General features: G+C 41.8%; 1 protein-coding gene across 3 annotated transcripts in view; it reads right to left on the reverse strand.

Annotated features, from left to right (window-relative positions):
• LOC110382774 (uncharacterized protein) overlaps positions 1-24,354 on the reverse strand; it is a 66,174-nt gene that overhangs the window by 9,285 nt on the left and 32,535 nt on the right. For 2 of the 3 annotated variants that reach the window (XM_064043301.1, XM_064043302.1), the window contains exons 2-10: positions 5,378-5,981; positions 4,636-4,852; positions 4,265-4,335; positions 3,681-3,802; positions 3,129-3,230; positions 2,372-2,496; positions 1,852-1,943; positions 1,295-1,376; positions 566-656 (exon numbers count right to left, since the gene is read on the reverse strand). In XM_064043301.1, coding sequence (XP_063899371.1) covers positions 566-656; positions 1,295-1,376; positions 1,852-1,943; positions 2,372-2,496; positions 3,129-3,230; positions 3,681-3,802; positions 4,265-4,335; positions 4,636-4,852; positions 5,378-5,911 — 1,436 coding nt within the window. In that variant the 5' untranslated portion in view covers positions 5,912-5,981. The remainder of the gene's footprint in view (positions 1-565; positions 657-1,294; positions 1,377-1,851; positions 1,944-2,371; positions 2,497-3,128; positions 3,231-3,680; positions 3,803-4,264; positions 4,336-4,635; positions 4,853-5,377; positions 5,982-24,354) is intronic. The other variant, XM_064043303.1, reaches the window with a different exon arrangement.

A 24,354-nucleotide genomic window follows, 5' to 3' on the forward strand; every position in this document is an offset into this window, starting at 1 on the left:
ACGTGTGTGTGTGTGTGACGTCAACTGTGTGTGTGTGTGTGTGACGTCAAGTATAACGTGTGTGTGTGTGACGTCGTGTGTGTGTGTGACGTCAAGTGTAGCTGTGTGTGTGTGTGTATGACGTCAAGTGTAACTGTGTGTGTGTGTGTGTGTGTGTGTGACGTCAAGTGTAACTGTGTGTGTGTGTGTGTGTGACGTCAAGTGTAACTGTGTGTGTGTGTGTGTGACGTCAAGTATAACTGTGTGTGTGTGTGTGTGTGTGTGTGTGACGTCAAGTATAACTGTGTGTGTGTGTGCCGCATTATATTATTAAAGCATGTTAATCTTGATTTTTTATGGTGTTGTAAAATGCTGTCCTCCTATTGGTATCACATAATTTTTCACATCAGAAATTAAAAACAAAAGTACAAAAGTTCTTTAAGAGCACATATTTATGTAAATGTAGAACGCTGAACGTAAGTCAGTGTATTATTTGTGCAATTAGTGTGACTTTTCATAAGACCCTGTAAAGGTCTAATTGAAATGAAAACCTTTAACTTAGACTTTGAATGTATATTGTACGTACCTGTGCGCAGTATCAGCAGCCCGTGCTAGCGCGCACTGCAGCACGCGCCGCTCCGCGCGGAGGCGCGCGCACCGCGCCGCCCACGTGCAACCTAAACACACATATATTGTATAGCTAGCCGCATCCCCGAGGTTCCACTCGTATTCCGTGGGAACTACTGCCCGTACCTATGTTATTCGGGAAGAGTGTAGCTTTACAACACTGTAAGAATTCTTCAAATCGGTTCAATATTTTTCACCAAGTTTAGAAAGAACTAGACCAAAAGCAAATACTTTGGCCAAGTATATACATTGTCATTAAGCGTGGCAATGCAGCCAGCCTTTTGGGCACGATCCCCGCTGACAGCGAGGTGGATGAGTTTTTTGATACATAGTTGTATTATCTTCTTTTTAAAAGGTAAATATGTAATGTAAGTATATATTGTCTAAAGTTCAGAAGTATGTTTTAGTATTAAATACATATATTGGAATGAACAATAGGTACTAAAAACAATAAGAATATGTGAATTTGAAGATATTTAAGTCAAAGGTAAAAAATGTTTATTAAAACTAGGCTAGTTTTTAGCACTTTTCCACGTCAAATGTACAAAAGGACAGCACCCCCAAAACGCCCTTTCACCACTTCCTAGTGTTATGGCTGGCAAGAAGAAGTGGTGAAGACCAAACTTCCCTTGTTAAGAAGCAAGTTCCAAGAAGTGCAAGTAGTAAAGTATAAGACAAATGCTCTGACCTTCGTTCTGCGCGGCGTGCAGCGCGTCGCGCAGCAGCGGGTCGCGCGCGCACAGCTCCGACACGCGCTCAGACCGAGACCACTGCAACCATACATATTATGTTATAGCATGTTATTTATCCCCCATGATCGCGATAGATATTCATATTAACGTCAGCTGTGGATGTGTTGTGTTTCATGTTAAAATGTTAACAGCACCAATGGCTGTGACAACCAACCACAGAATTAGAAAAGATGAGCGGATATAGCGGTCGAACCATCGAACCATGTCGAACCATGCAGCGTTTGATGGCCCATAACACAATAGAAGTATATAATAATAAAATCCGCCAAATGCGAAGCAGATTCAGCAAAGGGTTGAGTGTGGTTGACGAAAACAACAAATAGATTAATATACAAAAGATAAGTTTAATGTTCTGAATTAAAATCAGTTGGTAGTAGGCGCTATCAACGTCATGTGTCTGTGGATGTGATCACGTCAGCTGTGGATGCCTAGACGTCAGCTTTGGATGTGAAGATAACAATTATGTATGGTCATAAAAAGAAAGATGACTAACGTCGTTGTTCCTGGTCTCGCTGGAGTCAGAGTTGTCAGTGCGTCGCAACTTCACGCGAGACGCCATCTTGGCCTGCCGGGACTCGCACCGACCTGTAACATATACGTAAATACACTATATTTAAGAAATTGGATTATATTATAATTTTATTGTAGAAATTCCGGGGAGACTATCTATCAGTCAGCGTTGATCAATTTTATTTCACTTATGTCTCGATCGGTACGAGCGAACAAGTGTAGTAATTGCTTGGGGTCGGCTTTGGGCTTCGGGTTAATATAATCATCGGCACGGCTCATGAGCGTTGACCTACACCTGCGCAGAAGTAATTTATTGGGTCCCTTTTGTTATATGAAGTGAGGCGCGGGAGCGAGGTAAAGCGGTGATTGGCCCGCAGTGCATCGCGTCATAGCCGTCACTCGGGATTGGTTCTTTGTTAATAAATCACTTCTGCGCAGATGTAGGTCAGAGCTCAAGATTCGTGCCGATAACTATACCACCGTGTATACAGTAATATACTGACCAGCACAAGGCGTGTGTAGGCGCGGTTCGTCGGGCGAGCCGCGCTCGCGCTCGCACGAGCCCCCCGCGCCCGAACCCGTCGCGCCAGACCCCGCCGCCAAGTCAGACCCCACCGCCTCGCAGCATCTGACCAACAAATATATGATATTTTATTAATATTAATTTCAAATGTATCAATTTAAGAAGTGTATAACGACATTTGTCATTTAGTGTTGGGCTGTCCACAAGCTAAAGCGAGAATAATCGATTTCGATATCGAATTTTCATCGGAACATCGGTAATCGTTTTGAAATAATTTTGAAGTCAGTTCAGTTAAATATAATTAAGTAAGTAAGTGTAAGTGCTAAGTACAAAGGAGATGTAATAAAAATGAATAAGAATAAAAACTGCAAAAAATTACATCTCTGCTAAAGTTAAAAAAAACAAGATTTTCCAACCAGACATTTACATATATTGTTTCAGAGGGTATCTGGACTCTGAGACCCGTTGGGACCGCACCTGAAAGTTCTCTATATTATAGCGTTGCATGTACCTGGCGGTGCTGAGACACACGTCGGAGTCTCGCTCGGAGAGGTTGAGGCTGGTGTCGCACTCCGCACCTCCGCGCGGACCCTCCGCCCTGCCCGACACAGTGTCAGTACATACCTGGCGGTGCTGAGACACACGTCGGAGTCTCGCTCGGAGAGGTTGAGGCTGGTGTCGCACTCCGCACCTCCGCGCGGACCCTCCGCCCTGCCCGACACAGTGTCAGTACATACCTGGCGGTGCTGAGACACACGTCGGAGTCTCGCTCGGAGAGGTTGAGGCTGGTGTCGCACTCCGCGGACGGGGGCCGCACCTCCACGCGCGGACCCTCCGCTCTGTAACACACAAACATACATGACGTCACAATAGGAACACCGCAAAAAACGTCCTCATTGGACCTTAGTATCTTCCCAGCTATGTTGTGGTCGGCTTCCAGTCTAACCGCATGCAGCTGAATACCAGTGTGCCACAAGGAGCGACTGCCTGTCTGATTTTATCTCACTCAATCCCGTTGAGTGAGAGTGGTTGTTCCTTTTTGGCTACTGACTTCCCCGTAACGACTGCCAAAGATGTTCAAATGATAGCCGGGACCCACCAAATAATTGAATTCGTCATGACACGTAGTGACCTGGTCTCATATCCACAGACCAAGTGCGACAGTTATTGCTTAACCTTATGATCTATAGATCCGCGTATCACGTCGATAAAGTTGAAAGAAGTATTATATCTGCAAAAATATAGACGTTTTCAACGGAGCGGAGACACCTTGTAGATCCTGAATATACCTGACATCGTGCACGCTGGTCTCGGTGTCGGTGGGCAGGTCCTCGACGGCGGACGGCGTCGCCTCCACCTTCGACTCCTGAGGAGTCGGCAGCTCCGGGCTGATGGCCGATGATGTGTCGTTCTGGAAGAGAAGACAATACTGGTTAATGTCATCATCGACCTATTGCTTGTGCTAAAGAGGGAATGAAGATCATGTTTCTAAGAAGAGTACTTGTTGAGATGAAGATGACTGCCTTATGTAGGCAGTAAAAGTCAGTGCAACGGGAGCCATATCCCTCTCAAAAACAAACAAGAGGGTTGACCGTGTTCTAATTTCAATTATCTGGCGTTTAAGTGCTGATCTGCCTAGCCTTTTCCCAACTATGATGAGATCGGCTTCTAATATTAGCAATTGCAACTGAGTACTAGTGTTTTTCATAGAATGACCCACCAATTTAATATGCCTTCCGAAACACAAAGGTACTCCTGATGACAGAAGGCCAGAGGTCTCCCATCCAAGGAATTCACTACTCGACCCCTGCGGCTGCTGCTTAGCCACGAGCTCCTCGATGAGTAGGAGGTGAAGAAGTAATGCAGTACTGACCTGTTCAGTGCGCGAGTTGTCGGCGTCGTTGTCCAGTTCACCCGCCGGCTGCGTCGTCGACTCGCACTCGTCTGCAACACCAGAACATGAGACTTTAAGACCAGCAGTGATAATGAGAGCCAGATGCTAGAAATACTGGCTGCGGGATTGTTCGCGCGAGTTACCGCGGCGCTGGTGCATAAAGGGCTTAAGAAGGAACATGGCGGGGTTTAGTCAGTAAGAGTCCAACATTCAGTCACGCTGCCTCCACCGTGAGAGCGGTTATTTGATGATTTCCCATAAAAAAAGTGCTAGAAATATCACACACACCAAAAGAAACATTGTATTGCCGGTCAATATGGTAGTACCTAGTAGACAAATGTACCACTCACCAGACACCTCCTCCTCAGGTATAGCCCTAGACTGCTTATCATGCGCTCTCCTCCGCACAAGCTCAGCAATGACACCATGCAGCTCCGCGAGCCGCGCGTCGTGGGCCCGCGCCGCCGCCGCTCCGCGCGCGCGCTCCGCCGACAGCGCGCGGGCCAGCGCATCGCGTTCCGCGCGGAGCGACGCCACGTCCTCGCGACCTGATTGCGCGCTGCTCACCTGGAACGTGAAAATAGGGTAGGCTTAATTAAAGAGACAAAACTTTTTCAAGCGTGATTCGGGACAAACTTAGCGGCTCTGAAAACTGCAGAATGCAGGTGTGCGAAAGGTATGTGTGTGCTTAAAAGTTAGTAACGAGCCGCAATTAAGTTTGGCAGGAGATAGTGAAAATATCCACCAACACATAAAAGTAATAATAATTCACAAGGTAGATGCCAGACTAATTCCAAAATCCGTGACAACTAATTTGATTTTCAGTCAGTTCAGCGCCGTGTAATGTCAGTGCTAACTTCATTACTAGTAGCAAACAAACTATTACTAAGTGCCCCCAGGATACGTTCAAAGCTAACGAGATAACATCACAAGTTTGTTTTCGGATATCCTACCGTCTATATCGGTATTTTGCATAACACAATTAGCTATTGATAGGCCTGTCAATATTTGATTAACAATTACAGCATAAACAATAATGACAGTCACAACCCAATTTCGTCCTCCTTAAATCCCCACCCACAGTCCACCTACCAGCACACTCAATCCATTATGTCCCGGCACCGGCGGCGCCGTCACTGGCCGCAGACTGGAATACCGCCACGAGGACTCTCGAGACATCTCCTCATCCGCCACGTTGGGGCAGCACAGGTACCAGCTCCTGCTGCGACGCACCCCACCGGCGCCTTCCAGCTGCGTCAGCGGCAACCGACCGACCACCTCCAACTCAGCTAACAAGGGCTCCTTCTCTTTTGGTTCAGGCATGGGAAACGTTCCCGCAGTGGAATACGTCTCTTCGATCTTTCTAGAATTCTCTGGAGTGTTGTATTCTGGCAGACTCCATTGACGCCCTCTGTCTCTCAATGGCGGAACTTCTCGAACAGCCCCGTCGTTGACCACTTCATTTGTTTCGACATACTCGCTGAGCTCGTCAGGGTTGGGAGGTGCCTCCTGAGGGGGCTCCGAGGTCTTCCGCTTGAGCCTCTCGAGGTCTGCGTAGTAATAGGCGGTGGAGCGCGGCGGCTCCCCGCTGAGGGTGCGCGTCCCCGCCACCGTTTGGATTTTCATAGCATGCTTCTAGAACATTCTCGGAGCTTCTGGAACTTTCTAGTCTTCTAATCCTAAGAGTGACACGGTCCTGTGTAGAGAAGTATTGTTTGTAGATAGAACACAAGGTCGGTTGAAACCTTGTGAATTGTAAACGGATGTCGGCATTCCAAGTAGTTTTGGGTAACGTTTGTAGCATAATAGTTAATAATTTTATAATAAATCTATGATATGCTGTAAGAGCAGATAATACGATTGACGTAACAACATTGAATTCCCAGTAAATTCTAAATCCGGTTAAAGCTATCCTAGTCATATCTCAAGAACTGTAACATTGTATAGTTTATGTGTATCATCATATTTGGATGCGACGCTTAAAATATCCACTCACGTAATATTATGGTTTTCTATGGAATCGTATATCTCTTCTAGCTAACCCTTTGAAGAGACCAAGCTTACATAAAGGATATTTATTATTTTATATTTATTTCTTCAGAAAAGCAACGCTACTCGACGTGAACATTAAAGTATTAAGTACGAGTATGTTTACATAAGAACTTATATATACAAAGCAGTATTTTGGAAAATTTTGAGCCATAAATGTCAATTGCTTATTAAAGAGCGCTCATTAGAGTCCACCATGCTATCATCACTCCTGTGCCCCTGAACTATAAAACCTCCGTGCTGATAGTAACAGCAGCCTTGATTGCTAATGATGCTCATTTGTTGATGATCGACACCCCCCTCCTCGTCTGACAAAATTGACAGACATTAGTGACAAATTATATGTAAGTACAAATCATCACTAAATACTTAGCGATATCGCAAGAATCAGTCTAAGTAAATAAAGAAAATCCTCCTGGAAAATCGGTCATTATTGACGCAATAGTCAGGGTAGACACGTAGGGCTTTCGTTTACAGAGGTAGATGATATAATGCCTATGTCCGTCTGCAGCCTATGGAACAGCTAAATGCGAGGCCCATCATAATCGGCCTAGCCATTTCAGCGTGTAATACGCTGAAGTTACTTTCGCATTTAAATATGGCTAAGGTCTAGTATAAAACAATTTTATAAATAAATAACATTATGCCTTCCTTGTAAATTCCATCATCTTGTTATAATCAGAGCGATCAATCTTGTGAAGGCGCGACAGAAAACAAAAGTTTCATTTGATTGATATTGTTGTTGTTCGGAATGTAAGTTCGATGTTTTGTGCACATCTCATCTGTTCGTTAAGTCACCGAGTTTGCTTAGAAACTTGTTCATTTTGTTTTGTTGTCGTCAGCCTAATGTTAACAATGAGGAATTGAGTTGCGTTTGTATATTTTATTAAGGCTTTAGTTAGGTAATATGGCTAAAGCCGTAGGTACTTATACTATGTATTTTGTTGTATGTTTTTTGTCTGTGTATTTTGGAATAGTTTTGAAAGGAAATCGGCTAAGTCGCGAGGTACTACCTAATGATTATGAAGCTCTCAGAAGCTAGTATTCAGCAATGTATTTGCAACCAGTGCAACCACTACGTACCTACACTACTAAAAGGCTCCAGTTCACCGACAACATAAACGTACGTTTTTCTTAAAAAATTGTTTAGTTTGAAAATTTAATTAAAAATTGTGGTCAGTTAAATTTGTTATAAGACGTATTACTCATAACATAATTATCATCGTCCTTTTTATCGTGCCACGTGTGTGCCCCGGTCTCTTCTCATACATAGAAGAAATGATCATACAATGACCACGTGTGCGAGAGGCGGATTGGCAATTTCAGACTTCCATGCAAAATATTTCATCCCAAAAGATGGAATATTCGCCTTGAAAGCCAATTATGATGCAACAAGAATTGGATCCACAAACCGAAGTTATAAGAAAAGCACCAGTTTAATTGTCGTCTATATTTAGTTAGTTTCAATTGTTGCGAGCGGGGTCAACGACCGCGGCTCGCCGATGCGGAAGCGGCTCCTATAAGAATAGTAACGGCGGATAAAACACTCGAATTCCACACTAATTGGGAAGTTGGTATTGCACTTTGAGTGTTTGTAAAAAAACAAACATGTTTTACAGTTCTGATTGATGCACTCGCGTGGAAAAATATCCTGTGTTTGTGTATTGTTTAAAAACCGTGGTAAGATTGAAAATGTTTGTGTTAAGGAGATTCCACCGGTGTACGGCATCTCGCGGTGTACTCGCTGTAGCAAACAGTAACACATTGCGCGCGAACATTACTAACATGTCCGCGACACTGCAACCGCCGCGCGAACACATGATAGCTGTGGACTTAAGATGAAGCGTTAAGATTTTGGTTGAATATCATCATTAGATACCGTTGACGACTGTAGGCTACTTTTTATCTGAAATTCAGATTATCTGAAATGGTTCCCATTTGGTACGGACAAAACCACGGCATCAAGCTAGTCTACTCATCCAAGGCTTCCCTACAGATCTACAATACAAATAACTTCCAATAACAGTAATATTGTCGGGAACACAAACAGCAGACGATCAGCTAGTAAGTTACACAACACTGACTCGCGTCTGTGTAACTTTGTGTTAAATGTCATACAATACAATATGTACAATATGAATAACTTGTGTAGTAGGATAGTAACATTATTTTCACTGGGGGATAAATGTCGAAGAGTTCGTGGCTAAGTTACAACCGCGGGTGGTCCGTAGGTGGGTGACCATCTTGTCATAACGAATTCCTCCTTGTTTCGGTAAGTACGTTAAATTGGTAGGTCCCGGCTGTCAGTTGAAAATCTTTGGTTACGGGTAGTCAGAAGCTAGAAAGTTTGAAAACCAACTTTACTAAGGGGTGACAGGGCTGAGGAGGTCAGATAGGCAGTCGCTCCATATGTCACGTTTGTTGGTCAGCTACATTCAGTTGAGACTGGAAGCCGACCAACATAGTTTGGTGACACAACTAGTTGTCGTATTCCCTGTGCCGGTAAATAAACAAAGTCTCGCAAGGACAGTGTCCTCTTGTGCGAATGAATGAAGTATGCGGGTGTCTGGCAGCGAGCCAGCCGCCGGCGAATGCGACGCACGCGACTGCATGCCGATTGATAGAAAAAATGAGGATCCAGTGGACCTTCAGGAGGTAAACGGAGGACCATTTGCTTCTAACTACCCTTAAAGACTGCCAAAGATGTTTAATTGACAGCCGGGACCTACAAATTGAGCGCGCAGTTAAAAGCACGCAAAAAGGCCATCAGGAAAAACGAGTGACGGACGGAAATCGAAACAAGTGCGAACCGCTAAAAATTGCAGAACATGCATGGAGTTTGATGACATCTTTTGGACCATCCCGTATTGTGAAGTCAAGTCGAAATGTTTTTATTTCAAATAGGCCTTTACAGGCTCCTATGAAACTTTACACTAGAGCCGAGAAGTGGTGTTACGCACTGGGCATGATTGCGTAACTATGTATGTCATATACCTAAATAGCAATCGATGCACTACATGTAAGCACTTAGCAACGTCTACTTAGTGCCGATGTTTAGAGCTAATTATACACAAGTCTAGGCTGAGCGTTAATTATGTACAAGGCATTGTTCTCAATGTAGCTTGGATTATTTCACTAACCGCAATCAGCACAAACCTTTAACGTAACAATATGTATACGTGCGTGTGGCGAGGCAACGCCAAAATAGTGATGATACCTCACTCATCATTACGAGAGAAAAGCAGGACAAACGCCAAAAAGCCGTATCCAGTTGGTTTTACGCCCTTAGATGGACAACCACAGTCTCACACATTAAATGTTATGGACGTTATTATTTCAGAATACTAACAAAAATGTTGGCGAAAATCCTGAGCTCATGTAAGTGGCCAGATTTGGATGAAAAATGTAAAAGGGGATTTATTTCTGTTCAAAGTTGAAAAAGCAACGCTGACAGTGTTTTAGGCTCACTGCCAGTGCACTCAAAACATAAATAATGCATTCTCTTTTTACCCGACTGCCAAGAAAGGTTCTCTTTCTGATGTTAAAGTTACAGTTCGCGTCAATTATCTTTGCATTTCTGGAGGTGGCCATTTGATTTTTCATACATTTTTGTTAACATTTTTTTTTTTACTTTTGTGCAGTCAATAGCAGTCACCTCAACAATATCTGTACAAAAAAATGTGTACCTAAAGTGTCAAATGATTAACTTGCGAAATACAAGGTTTGCAAAGTTCCTACACTGATCATACAGCACACACGATAAAAAGTCCCCTAACTTATAAAACATCCGAAATCGCCACAAGTACGTACCCCCGTCTCCTCAGGTAATACCTCCAAACTTCAAACTGTTGACAAGAAAAGCCTCGTCAAAGTGCGGGCGACTCATTGACGCCATCTTGTCTAATTGCTGAATGACTCAATTCCTCCTCGTCCCGTCACACTGCCCTCCACAATTCACAATCACCTCCTGTGACAATTAGTAGGGGAGGGCAGAAGTACCAGTCTGGGAGAAGTAGGGGTAGTAAATATTAGAACAACCTTTCTGGGTATCCTTAGTAAGACGATAGAAAACATCGTGAGAAAGCCTGAGCTTACGTCGTGATTAACACCCATAGAACTCTTACAACAATATTATATCAATCTTCAAAACGTAAATCGTTTGAAGAGTGAGAAAGGGAAGTACAGATACAGATAAAATCTAAACTAACTACGCCACGACTACGGGAATCACTCCTGCCTTACGGCCGTCCTCGATAAATAGGCTATCTAATACCGAACAAAGGAAATCTAATTGTTCCAGTAGTTCTTGATTTACTTACACGTGTTGCACATCAAACATCTAATCTAGCTACCTACATGACTAAGTTCTCTCTACATACTAATAAAATCACGTCAGGCAGCTGGATACTGCGTAGTTGTGAACTGAAGTTGGCGGAACTTCTGCAGGTATTTGCCTGTGTCCTGGGGGGCGGCTAATACAATCACTACAGTTTTGCTCCCTCGACAGGGTCGGGCGCCACTTTCACACGCTACCGCTGGTCACTAGTGTAAACTCTACACTAATGTTACAAAGAGGAAAAGCTTGCTTGTTTGTAAATGACTCCGAAAATGCGTTCACTATTAGGAAAGCTACATTATCTCCAAGGGACATAGCTATATTTGATCCGGGTACTGAAAGAAGTTTCCCCGGGACGTGGATGAAACCGCGGAAAACAGCACTGAAAATTATAGTGTGTTGCTGTATGAGTAAAACTTGAGATTAAGAAGCGATATTGTTGCCAAGGGTATTCGCAGTAAATAAATACGGTAAAATAATAAGTTTATGGATCATAAAGATTTAGCAGACAGACAGTGTTACTACGCAATAATAAATGTAAAGATTACATCTAACCTTATTAAACGTGGGTCGATTCTGAAACGGTCTAGAGATCACAAGATCCACCAATAGGATAATCGATAAACATTTAGATTGTCTAATCGACAGACGATTGACGGCGACTGCGCCAACACAAATCGATTAAGATCTCGCCAAAACAAACAAGCGTAGCTAAACGATTAGGCTGCCATCTTGTGAAGACGACGTGGTGCGATGGCGTCTGATGACAGGTTTTCTATACTATCTATCTATACTAATATAATAAAGAGGAATATACTTTAGCTTTTGGAAGCTAGACTATCCTCGTATAACATAGACTACATTTTGTCCAGGTATGGGCAGTAGTGTTCTTACGAGACGCGGGAAAACCGCTAGTACCTAATTTATATGGAGCTAATGGCTAGTTAGGCATACAGAGCAACGACTCGTTACATTTACGGATGATGCTAAATACTAGGTACTGACGGACAAGAAACACATAGAACAATCATATTTAACAACTACTATCTACCACTGGAACCCAACCCCGGTGATGTTCGAGAGCTCTCCCCTGAGGGCGGGCGGGAGCGGGGCGTGAGGCGCGGGGCGGGAGGGGGCGACCTTGACCGAGTCAGCTGTTCTGCGCTGTTCGATGCCAGGCTCTTGATATCGAGGTCTTTTGTATAGGAAGGTAGAACAGTGCGGATTTTAAAACCTATTGTGATGTTCTGCTCGACCTTAACTATTGAAGACGTTTATTTATATGACTGGGTTTTTGTGTTTAAATATAGCTTGACTAGTTATCAAGAGTTTTATGTAAACGAGCTTTCGTTTGAGTAACCGCATTATGACAGTGCCGCAATTTTTATTATAGTGCGTCAACGGAAGCCTTTTGGCTCTTTAGGACTGTTACTGCCAAATCTCAATCATATTTGCTAGTATATATAATATGTTTAATGTCTTTGTGCATATTTCGGCAAACTATAACCCTGTATATAACCCCTGCTGTTGAAGTTTGTGCGGCTATGTAGTGTGTGGTGCCCGACGCAGTGCGCTACATATCCTAAGCTTACAGTTGTTGGCTCTCAACATATTGCGCAGTAACTTCAGTGCCACACAAACATGCATACAGTCATATTGCCGCCGTCTTCCTATCGAGTGAGCTTTAGGTTTAATCAGCTAACAAGCCCCAGTGTCAGAATGTACTCAACTCCGCTTGACGGCCTCTGACGTGGAATTGTAACAACGACTGCTACTGATACTAAGTAGCATTCGGGAAGCTGACTTTGCTGCCTTCTCAGATACGGTATTGTCAGCTGTGGTCAGTTGTGTGTCAGCACATGAAGGTACAACCACTTATTTAAAAGTACTCTTTAGGAGCCAGAGGGATCCTCTCAATAGAACCAAATTTTTTGAACGTGCCATTTTAAGTATAACATTGACATTTTAAGTCCGTAATTGGTCATGCAATATGTATAAACCTTTTTTGTTTCGTAAGCACCAAGTACCTAAAAATAATCTTGTAAATAATCTTGCTCTGAAGTGGCACTTCAAACATATTTTAGATATGTAAAACCAAATTTTCACAATACAAAATCTAGATTCCTTCAGTACTTTCAGGCTTCAACACAAAGCGCAGCTCTTATCTGCGTAAACATTGTTCTACAAGGATATATCACTTTTGTTTCCTACCTCCCCGCGGTGAGGGGTGCGGGGTGCGGTGAGGCGCGGGGGGAGGGGGTCGTGACCTTTATCCAGTCAGCTGATGTAAGGCAATGTGATGAATTAGTTGCGCGTGTGTGTGTGTGTGTGTGTGTGTGTGTGTGTGAGTGAAAAACTGTTGCTTTAGACTTAGATATTCTTAATGAAATAGGTACTTATACATGTGTGTGTAGGTTTAGAGTAGAGGTTATGTAATGTATGTTTTCACAAACATATGTATCTACAAACCGTAACAAATCAGTAACATTCAATAAAAGAAACGATAGATGGAAGTAATATCACTTATGAGATGATATTAGACTGAGAACTAGAAAGAGTAAGACAAAAGCAAGAGGATGATGATAATGTATTGATCTAGCATGACGTCCTGATCAATTATAATGAACTAACATCTATCAGCTGTTTCAACCGCGTCACATGGGAACTACTCCACGCATAAAGAGCCTATAGCCTTCATCGATACATGGACTTTCTTACTCCAAAGATTACCTAATTCATTGTATCTCAAGTTTAATGAATGAGCCAGCATTTAACGCGTTTCCATCAAAACATCCTCACAAACCAACAGCACTAGGATCATTGACACCTCACTTTCCTCTCTTCTACACCACCTATACACATGTACCCAACTACACAGGTGTGCCACTGTGTACTACACAATACACAGGTGTGCTGTGCAGTACACAATACACAATGAACTACTCAGGGAAATGGAGACAAGTTGCATCCGACGCCTCACCGTCACGCCGGCGCGCGTCATGGCAAGGGGAAGATACAATAATGAAGTGTTTAGTACTTTGGTGTGAAAGTTCTTGATTGGTATGCTTCATTGATTTGCTGTTTATAGCAAACTAATAGGGAAGGAACTTTCACTTGTTATGTAATCTAAGCATCACATCAACAAATTAATTATTGGATCCCGGCTTTCATTTCAAAGTTTTTGGCGTCGTTACGAGTAGTCAAAAGCCAGAAAGTCTGACACCAGTCTTATCAAGAGGTATAGGGTTGCCCGGGTAACTAAGTTGAGGAGGTTACACATTGGTACTCTGCTGTTCCAAGTGATACTGGAAGATAACCCCAGCATCGTTTTGGGGAAAAAGCTAACCAAAGAAGTATCAACAATAACAAGTCCTAAACGGTTAGATTTGGCAACCTTATACATACACAATGGCTTGTAACATCTTCGCAGGCAAATTATTGTTAAAAGCTTGTCCTAGTCACGGGAAAATCATTCTTAACTTCTTTAACTGAAGGATCGATCTTCAAAATATGTATTTTTTTAAAGTCTAACGTACTTGCGAAACAATTGTCTGCCAGTAAGTGAAGGCAGAGGTCAAAACCCATCAGTTATTTCTTTATGTATGAGTCAGTACAATTTGCTACACATTATCTCAACACAACTACTTGAAGAAACAATTTATTTGAGCACCAAATTGAGCTGAACAAAGGATGTCTGACTAAGGCGAGTTGCCACTAGTGTGACGTACGAATGTATATCGTGGTGTACTCGCTGTAGCAAACAGTAACACATTGCGCGCGAACATTACTAACATGTCCGCGAATCTGCCACCGCCGCGCAAACACATGCTAGCTGTGGACTTGCTTCGTCAAAGTACTCATAACCGACTTAAAGAAACACGGAGGTTCTCAGTTTGTGCTGTGTGTATGTTTATATATTTGTTCACGCTTATCTTACGTTTGACTGAAACGATTTTGTGCGAACTTTTAATGTGCGCGAACCATTTTGGTGGGACCTCTCGCCATTACAGAACAAAGAATAGGGAGCCTGCCATTCAATTGACGCATTGTATTGCGGTCACAATGTAATCGTACTAAAGATTTTGTATGGCTATACATTGAAGAGACATCACTTAGTAAAGTTTTAAGAATTGGTTGATCATCATCTGCCTAGCCATTGCCCCAAGGCATAATTTTTATTCTAAATTTTCAAACTACTCAAAAGAAATCCAAACACATCATTATCTTCTGCAACAAGTTTAAGAACTGGGAAATAATAATAAAAAACTTCATGCAAATTGATTCATCCGTTTAAGTATGGTGTGACAGGCAGACCGACAGGACACGACAAAACAATTGGTGCACAATACTGTCGGAGTCACAAAGTAAGACGGTATAATGTGAAGGCCGAGCGGCGACGAGTATGACACTAAATATGTCAGGTATTGTGTGAAAAATTCATTTAAATGTTCCTGGGAGTCAAAAACTGAGGCTCTTAAGGCCTAACATCACTGACATCATAAATGTCTGCTTTCCAAAACAACTGTTCACTTTGAAAATTGAACGTGAAAAGTCATAGGCAAGAGATGATTTAAGAAAACCGACGTTTACTTGTCTGTAACTCTTAGTATCTCACTGATATGGTCGATGTCGATAGAAGTTGATATAGAAAGGGTTTGGTTAAGGGGAGATGCAAAATTCTGTGACGCAAATCTATCAGTCTATCCATCAATGGGGATTACGTAGTGAGCGAAGGATTGACTGAAAGGTTTGGCTGATGTTACCCTTGCAATATTGTTGAAGTTTCTTTGGTATCCCATATTGTAAGCACATATCTTAATCTAGCTCACGATAACACACATCAATCGATTGTTTAGAATAATTGACACTTCCATTCAAAGTCAAATCATTTATTTCATTTAGGCCTTTACAAGCACTTATGAACGTCAAAGATGTAACTAAGTTTGATTCTAGTTGCCCATTCCAAAAGTAGCTTCCTATGGAGAAGAACGGGCATGAAACTCCATGGTTACTACACCAATCAAGATCCCAAACAGAATTTCACTAAAACCTAGCTAGTACACAAACAGAAGCATGTATTCAGTGACACGAGTCACAATAAATCGGCAAGTTGACCTCCATACGGTAGACCATAGGCATAAAGTTTTATAGTCTGTGGTAGGACGTAGTTACAGAGTTACGGTACTTCAGCAGTAAGCTGTGTGACGTAGAGTACTGTGCTATTGACTAAATATATGGTGGATGAAGATTTTACTGCAATAGTGTAGAAAGGAATGTATTGTTACAGCAGGTTACATAGTAAATAGCTTCCACTTTATAGGCATCCCGTGAAAACTACTCCAGATAAAATGTAGCCTATGGCTCTATCCCAAATTTACCTCAGTGGGCCACTTGACTCCCAGTAGTCTTCCTTGGGGCCCTGTCATGAAAATGCTTTTGGGCGTATCTGGCCCCAACTGACCAAAAGGTCTAGGCGACAACTCGGCCACGAGCAATCTGGCTCGAGAGATGTACATCTAGAGTCGCCTAGACCTTTTTAATAGTTGGGCTATCTAACCATATGCGAGGTCAAGCAAACAAAAACTCTTCAGTTTTATAGTATGAAAGGAAGTATCAAAATGGCGTCACGCAGCGCTGTAACCAATTGACCCATCATCAAGTCTTAGAACCATCTACATAGACGACAAACTATAAAACACGTTCATATTGATCTCCGTAACTCCGCTTCCCGGATCTGACTGCGTGGCGTGTCTTGTACTAGCTTCTGCCAGCGGTTTCACCCGTGTGCTAGTCTCATATTTTTAGTTACATAAGCACTTTTTAACCTCAATTACATTGGACAGCATCCGAAAAACGACCCCCTTTCCCCGCTTACTAGTGTTATGGCTGAGAAGAAACGGTGATGAACAAACTTCCCAGAAACAGCTGTCTATTACAATTTAATCACTTAATTTTCATTTTTTATTCGAATATAATTCTAATGGGAACTAAATGGTACCTGGATAAACACTAGCCTACGCCTTTCGTCGATAACTGGCCTATCTAACACTGCAAGAATTTTACAATTCCGACCAGTAGTTCTTAAGATTATCGCGTTCAGACAAACTTCCGCTATAATATTAGTATAGATAGATAGTGCACGTTGATGCAATAGATAGCGCGACCTACCGACCTATATTACTGCACTTTTAATTAAGTAGGTCACTTTCATAACTATGTGATAACAGAGGTTAAACAAACAGGAAGTTGTTAACCGACTTCCCCGAAAGGAGGAGGTTCTCAAGTCACATGTTAGTTGATGTTAGTAATTTTATTACTTGCTCTTAACGCAAAACCTTGCCCAACTTGCAGACTCTGGGCTGCTTTTTAAAAGTTAAAACTACAAAGCGATTTGGATCCTGGGACCCCGTGCACAGAAGTCGCGCTTGACCACTAGACCAACGAGGCAGTTCAAGTAAATATTGATAATTATTAAGCTCATACCTTCTCCCACACATGGCTATATTAAGACATTTTGTTCAAGCACTCTCTATATACCGCAGTAAGTCTAAGTACGTACCTCCTACATTCACAATTCATGGTCAAGTTCCTGAATACTTAACTATACCCACAGAAGAAAATATCAACCTTATGCTAACAGGTTTAAGGTTCAAATTAGTACGAGTAGCTCCAAGCCCTGGGGCACCTTTACAGAATCGATTAGGAATGAGCAGTCTCCTAAAAGTCTTCGGTACTGATGCAGAGGGAATTTGAACTTTATTCTTAAAGCTATAGAGTGGGGATTCAAGTGATGGCATAAGTAAGGATATACGCATATTGTCCGTCATTTGTTTAAGGAGGCTTTTTCTATAAAAGTGGGATGCGAACATAAACATTGCTCTGACAATAGGTTGGGATGGCCGATAAGTTAAGTTTGTTTTTTTGGGCCTTTCTCGCAAGATCATAGGCAAATACATTTTATGGTTCTAACGGGAACATCTTATGACCCTCACATTCCCCTTTAACAAGAAGAAAATCTACAAGTGAGACTAGACTATGGTCAGACCTGCTGTCCCGTATGAATCAAATTGTCACAAAATTGCTGAATGAAAGAGAGATGAGAATGTTAAGAGACATATGCGGTGTTATGCAAAAGGAATGAGTATAAGAGGAAGTTTGAAAGTGGCAACGGTTACCGTAAAGTTCTACTGAAAACTATTTTGACTACCAATAAGCTTCTCTAATTAACTCAAATGATATGTCACAATGGACCAATAACTAATAGACTGATGTAGAACAAAATTGATGGGCTGCGTTTATTCGGGTACGGGAAGAAGATTTCCCGGGACGCGGGTGAAACCGCGTGAAACAGCTAGTACATTATAAGCAAAATACATTGCATAGTAAAAGAATACAAATGTATTCTGTCGGCTAAGTCGGCAAGTCGCACAGAACAGAACAGTCACAGCTGGCGCCCTCTGGCGGCGACAACTGTAATTGAAAAACTTCCAGCGAGGTACAATGTCGAGCAATACGCGAAATTATACTATTATTATATATTCAAAAGTGTTGCTCGAGTTTTAGTATAATTAGATAAGTTTAAGACGAGATAAAATGCTACTTTGGATTGTAGTTCACACTCTAACTGAAAGTGCTAATACTGGTGTCATTTGAAAACTTATTTCAGTTTTAGAAATCCTTCTTTTTAACCGAGTGCGGGACGTAGCTTCCTCGGACCTCGGGGAAAATCGTGGACAGTAACACCATGCACGCGGAAGTATGAAAGTCTGTCTGTCCAAAACATCTGTCACAAATAATCTGTCTAGAACCTGAAAAAGGACATAGCTTTTTACTCGGATGCGGCATGATGATGGTTCTCTAGGAACACAAGCAAACCCACTAGGAACACCCACTGGATAAATAAAGAGTACATAACAACGAATGCAGTTGAAATAATGTAGCTACAAAAACCCAGTAAGCCCAGTATAACCCAGGGGTAGTGTTGGCGGCGGAAAATTAAAAGTTCTTGCCAGTTCCGCGCAGATAACGAGGCTCGCTTTAACCGTCAAATCCGTAGCGGACGCCAATCGGGGTCTGAACATCAATGTCACCGTAAGCTCGGTTTAGACCCCAATTGGGGTCTAAGAATCAGTCATACACTTTCCTAATTATTTACGCTCATATTTATTTTCTTTCCAATCAAACCACATTTGTGAGTACTAAATAAAACAACTAAATAAATTTAAATTATTTTTACGCATTCAAACCTTTCATATTTAGCATCCCGTTAGAAATATACCTTTTTAAAATCCAATCGTAATTACCGGGAATTCTGATCGAACTCGCCATGTTTGTTTACATTAGTTGTTTTTTTAAATTTGAAGACGCATAGACAAGATGGCAACGGTGATAGAAGTTTTGCATCGAATGATCCGAATCGTTAAAATAAAGAATCGATTTAATAATTTTATATTATTTGATATTATAATATTACTAAATTGCACTTTTGTATACTTATAAATTAGGAAAAGTAAAATGACTTAATTTATTTTGAAAAAAAATGCTAGAAAATCAGTGGTAGAAAATACGTTGTAGCCGGAATAAAAAAAATCTTCGGTTTTTAGGGTTTCTGAAGACGGCAAATGAAGACTTATTTATTTCTTCGGGTATTTTATGTGCAGGATTCCTGTAGACCTGCCAAACTTAATGGCGATTCGTTACTTCCAACTTTTTAACTGAGCGGCAAAGCTATTTGACGAGAGCCGTAGTTAGGTGTAGTTATCGCAAAATTTTATGACGAGTTTATTGTTTGAAAGGGCAAATAGTTCGCTGTTCATCGAAAGCTGGTCCAAGATGGAAAGATGGCCGCCGCCGACTTATTTTTAACCGACTTCCCAAAAAGCGGAGGTTCTCAATTCGACCATTTTTTCGTATGTTTGTTACGCGATTACTCAGCCATTTATTTATCGATTTTGATGATTCTTTTTTTGTTTGATAGCGTATACTTCCGAGGTGGTCCCATTATCATCAGGTCAGGATCTGATGATGGAACCTTGAGAAATCGAGGGTGACTTTCGAAAGTTGCAGAAATACATAGGTTGAAATCTTATCACTCAGGTGTTTGCCTGGTAGCACTATTCAACAGTGAAGGCTTTGAGCTGACCTGATGATGGAGAGCAGTGAAGGTCGAGGAAACTCGACAACTTTCTCGTGTTTGTGCTTATATTATTCGTATTTACGAGGCCTCTGCAACAGTGAAGGAGATGGAGACGAGAGAAGTTCGGTTGTCGAGTTTCCTCGACCTTCTCTGGTCTCCATCATCAGGTCAGCTCCAAACCTTTACTTTTCATAGTGTTATCAGACATACATCTGAGTGTCAAGTTATAACCTTATCTATGCTTACAATTTTCGAGAGTTGCCCTCGATTTCTCAAGGTTTCCATCATCAGATCCTGGACCTAATAACAAATATGGGGAATATAGCCCTTCGACCAAAAACAAACATCCAAATTGAGAACCACCTCCTTTTTGGGATTCGGTTAAAAATATTTGGTGACTTTAAAATCAATCAATTATTATTATTGTTTCTCATCATCAAATAAGTACATTACTTTGGTAGTTACAAATTGCATTATATTTCAGAACACCAGGCTTACCCTCCGCCGAAACAAAAATCTTAGAATTGTTGAGAAATAATATAAGAATAAATTAAAATTCCGTAATAGGTAATAAAAATTCAATTAAAGTTAAAAATTATTACGAATGACGCAACACCAAAATAAATAATACATATAAAAATTTAATGCTGAAACTTAAATATCTTTTTTCTTAACAACAAAAACAAATTGAACCTAGGTATAATTTCAAATTAAAAAATAAAATTGAAATAAGTTGCTATTAAAAAATAGGTATATATAAAATTGTTATTCGATTATTTATAATAAATATCCGATTTAGGTATCGAATGCACACCGCTGATTGAAAAAAAAAAATACTCCATTCCAAACTCTACTTCTCTTTGATCGACTTTGATCTTGTAAATTGTTCATTTTTATTGTGTATTTTATGTGCTGATTTTTTAGTTATTGAACATAAATAAGTGCACGAAATGTATTGCAACGGATTGAAAATGTTATAAATATGACGTTTGTGTTGTGTTTGAGAAAGTGATGCGATTATTTATTGGTAAGTTTTCACCAAATTTGAAATGCCTAACTTTTCGATAGACTTAAAAACACCGTAATTATTATCTTTTTCTGAATTAACTGACCCCATTTGACCTTTGCACGTTGTTGTCAAATAAGTGAGCTCTAAAGTTATAGTTAAAATACTTCTGATCAGGCATTACGGACTTAGAATTCATGTGTTGAAAGTTAGTACAAATTTTTGACTTCCATGTCGCGATTCAAAATATCCCGCCGAATCAACGGTAAAGTCATATGTCAAAATCTTGTCGAGCAGAGGGGTTAATGTGTTACTCTCACGTTACCCGCGCAATTGTGGGGTAAATACATTGTATGTGTGGCTACCTATGTGTTCTTATACGGGTCATTCTAAGTTAAGAGGTAATTCGTTGTATGAAATGGCGGCACGAGTTTTTTTTTATATATTTTTACTTAAGTATATGACGGCGCCACCGTCGATGTGTCAACCGTCGATCTGTCAACGGTGGACCTTATATAAAGCGGCGCGCGCGCACGACTCGGGTCATTCGTTCGCCGACCGTTGCCGAGTGCACACCTCCCACAAATTAGTGATAAATAATTGTAGTGACTAATACTGTGTTAATTGGAATAAACCAAGTGATTGTGTGAGAACCCCTTTGTTTTATTTAACGATGTCAGATCCTGACGCCGACATCAGAAGTGGGATGCAATCCGAATGCCCACATCTGTTAAGGATTGCCCTGCATCGCCCACGTGTTCAAAATGTGAAGATTCTAGTGGCAAAAGTTGATACGCCTGATGCAACACTGCTATCGTATTGAATCAAGCCAGGCAAGCACAAGCAAGAATCCTGGGTGGTGAATCTCGTACTGCAACATGATGTTGGTTGGTTGGTGAATGACCAGACTGATTTCGGGAGAACCCGCCACGTGAAGATAAATTGCCTACCCACTAAAAAGAAAAAAAAAATGGAAGTCGATAATTTAAAATGGAGTTTGTAGTAGAAGATTTATTAAGAATTTCAGCGAAGGTACAAGTATGGTAACCACGGTTATGGTAATGGTATCGGTTTCCATTGTTACATGTCAAGCTAGTTATTGAAGGTATGCTAGAAAATTAACCGAACTTGTCATTTTTTTTTTCTTCATGTTTCAACAATGACGGTGATCATTGTGCAATATGGCGAGAAAATTACGACGCTGCCTGCCATTAGCCCAACGTGTCTTTGTGAGGTCGGAGTGTTGGTGCTTGTGCATCTCCGTGGCTTCACGTCCGCGAAAGCTTTGCTGTACTGCGCGCCATAGCGATGTGCGATCGTTACGCACGTTGAGTGGAAAACCCGGTGAGACCAATCCATTGTTTAATCCATAGTTTTATGTTGAGGTTATTTTTTACACGAGGTTATTAAACGTGGACCTGCCTCGTTGACTAGTGGTATTGGTAGATATGAACTGTGTCGTTGGTTTAGTTGTCACGTAGTGCGACTGTTGTGCTCGGGATCTCGGGTCGGGACGAGTTCGCTTTGTTGGTTTTGGAAATTTTCAAAAGGCAGCCCGGAGCCTGGAAGATGCTGATTGACGCACCCTTCATTGGAGAGCGCATTGATGTCGGTCCTCCTTGTGGTCAGTCCTTGTGTCGCTATGAGATTGAAGGAATAGGGTACGTCTGTGTCTGCGCAGATGCCTGCGCACTATAATATGTGTGCGGCTGGCTGATCTCGTAATAAGGGCTAATTATACGATCGCCGTGGTCAACAATCAGCTGGCACATAATTATTGTCAGTGGTAGTTAACTAGCGGAATCACCGACGCTGAGAAGTAGTTCCACGGGTTCTGATTAATGTCTTTCAGTTACATAGAATAAATTCAATTATCCGTCAGACTATAGATTTGTTGGCAAGGTGTTGTTACTTCTTACGCCTACTTAGTGATTTTATTGTTGTGCTGTACCTATGATGGGTATCGGGGTGACTTGGAAAAGACCCGTTGGCCTGTGCGATAGCAGCGTGGTGATCAGGAAGAGACTCGTGTAAATCTGTGTGAGTACAGTTAGTGTCGCGTTACTGTGGTTCCTAGAAAACCAGGATGGGCTGATAAGTCGGCTAAGGGACACAAAGGTCATGTAAAGCCTGTCGAATGGAAGGCGTTCGTGTGAGTGACAATCGTAGTTGTAATTTACAATTTGAAAGTCGGACTAACTGTTGGATCTTTCTTTTATTTCATGCTTGGCAGCTGATGTGACCGGTTTCTTCTTTTGAAAGGTGATTGCTGTTCATGAAATCCGTAACTGGTGGTAGTGCAGCTCGTGATGCGTAGGAGAAATGTGTCAGGGGTGTAGTGCCGTTGAGTCGTTCTGGCTAGTGTTGGTGCGCACTTATGGCTGTGATTTCTGGAGTGTAGGTCTGGTGGGTGGTGCCTGTCTTATTCTGAGCGTGTCGGTGTGAAGGACTTGCCTCTTGTTTAGGTTAGATTTGCCGGAGGAGGACTGTTGCTGTTCCCAGAATATTGCCTCATCGGCGCGGATGGCTATTGTTGGGACACACATTTGGGACTTGACGGCTGGGGGGGCCACTGCTGACCCAAATGTTTTCAAAGTTTAGTCAGTTGCCTAAGCACTTTCCTTTTCTGACTTCACGGATGCCGTCTGAGATGAAGTTTGCCGGGGGAGTAGAAATTGTCGGGTTTGTGGCTGAGTTGACGGGGTGTCTGGCTCTGCGCCACGACCGGTCGATCTGTTTGGTTAATCAGGTAGTATGTAAACGCGAACAGAGAGAGTTCATTGTAAGGGAGGAGCGGGCGGAGATATCCCAAATCGTTGTAGTGCTAGGTCTGACTTCGGTCTGAAAGTTCGACTCACACAATAGCAGACTAGTAGAATTGGCTGTGTGGTTGTAGTAGGAGGTTTGGTTGTTGAGTCATTTGTATTGTAATTACCTAGAAACGGCTATATTAATAGCTGACCTCTCTTTACGAATTCATAGATCTTGATCATAGAGTTGGGCCTTTTGGTAGTCTGACTTCAGGGATCGAATACAACCTTTCAACTAGGAATCCCTTATTTGAATCCGTACTTAGGCCTTGAAGTGTTCCGGCTGTAGCTGTTGTCTTCCGGCTAGTCTTTCCAATCAGATAATCGTATACCAGTCGGAGTATTCGAGAAATCCTGTAAAAATTCTACTACTCTTATAACAATAGTAGAATTTTTGGCCAACAGTCAGATAGGGCGAGTGTTTTAGTTTTAGTGCCTATTTGCGATTGTAGAGAATGATTCGAACGTTGCGCGACGGGCTCGTAGAAGTTCATTATAATCATCATATACCCGTCAGTCATCATCATACTCTTCAGATCGTTGTTGTTGATGTTGATTGAGTAGCAAATAGTACCAGGTTCAGTGCAATATACCGTATACCAATCGAGCTTATATTTTATTTCTACGAGAACGATGTCTTCAGATCTAGCGAGCTTCTTAGTCGACTCTGCTTAGTCGTAGATAGAAATTCGAGATACAGCAAACGGAATGATTTAGGAGGAAAATAGCTTC

Source organism: Helicoverpa armigera, chromosome 31 (assembly GCF_030705265.1).
Source record: "Helicoverpa armigera isolate CAAS_96S chromosome 31, ASM3070526v1, whole genome shotgun sequence".
Taxonomy (NCBI): domain Eukaryota; kingdom Metazoa; phylum Arthropoda; class Insecta; order Lepidoptera; family Noctuidae; genus Helicoverpa; species Helicoverpa armigera.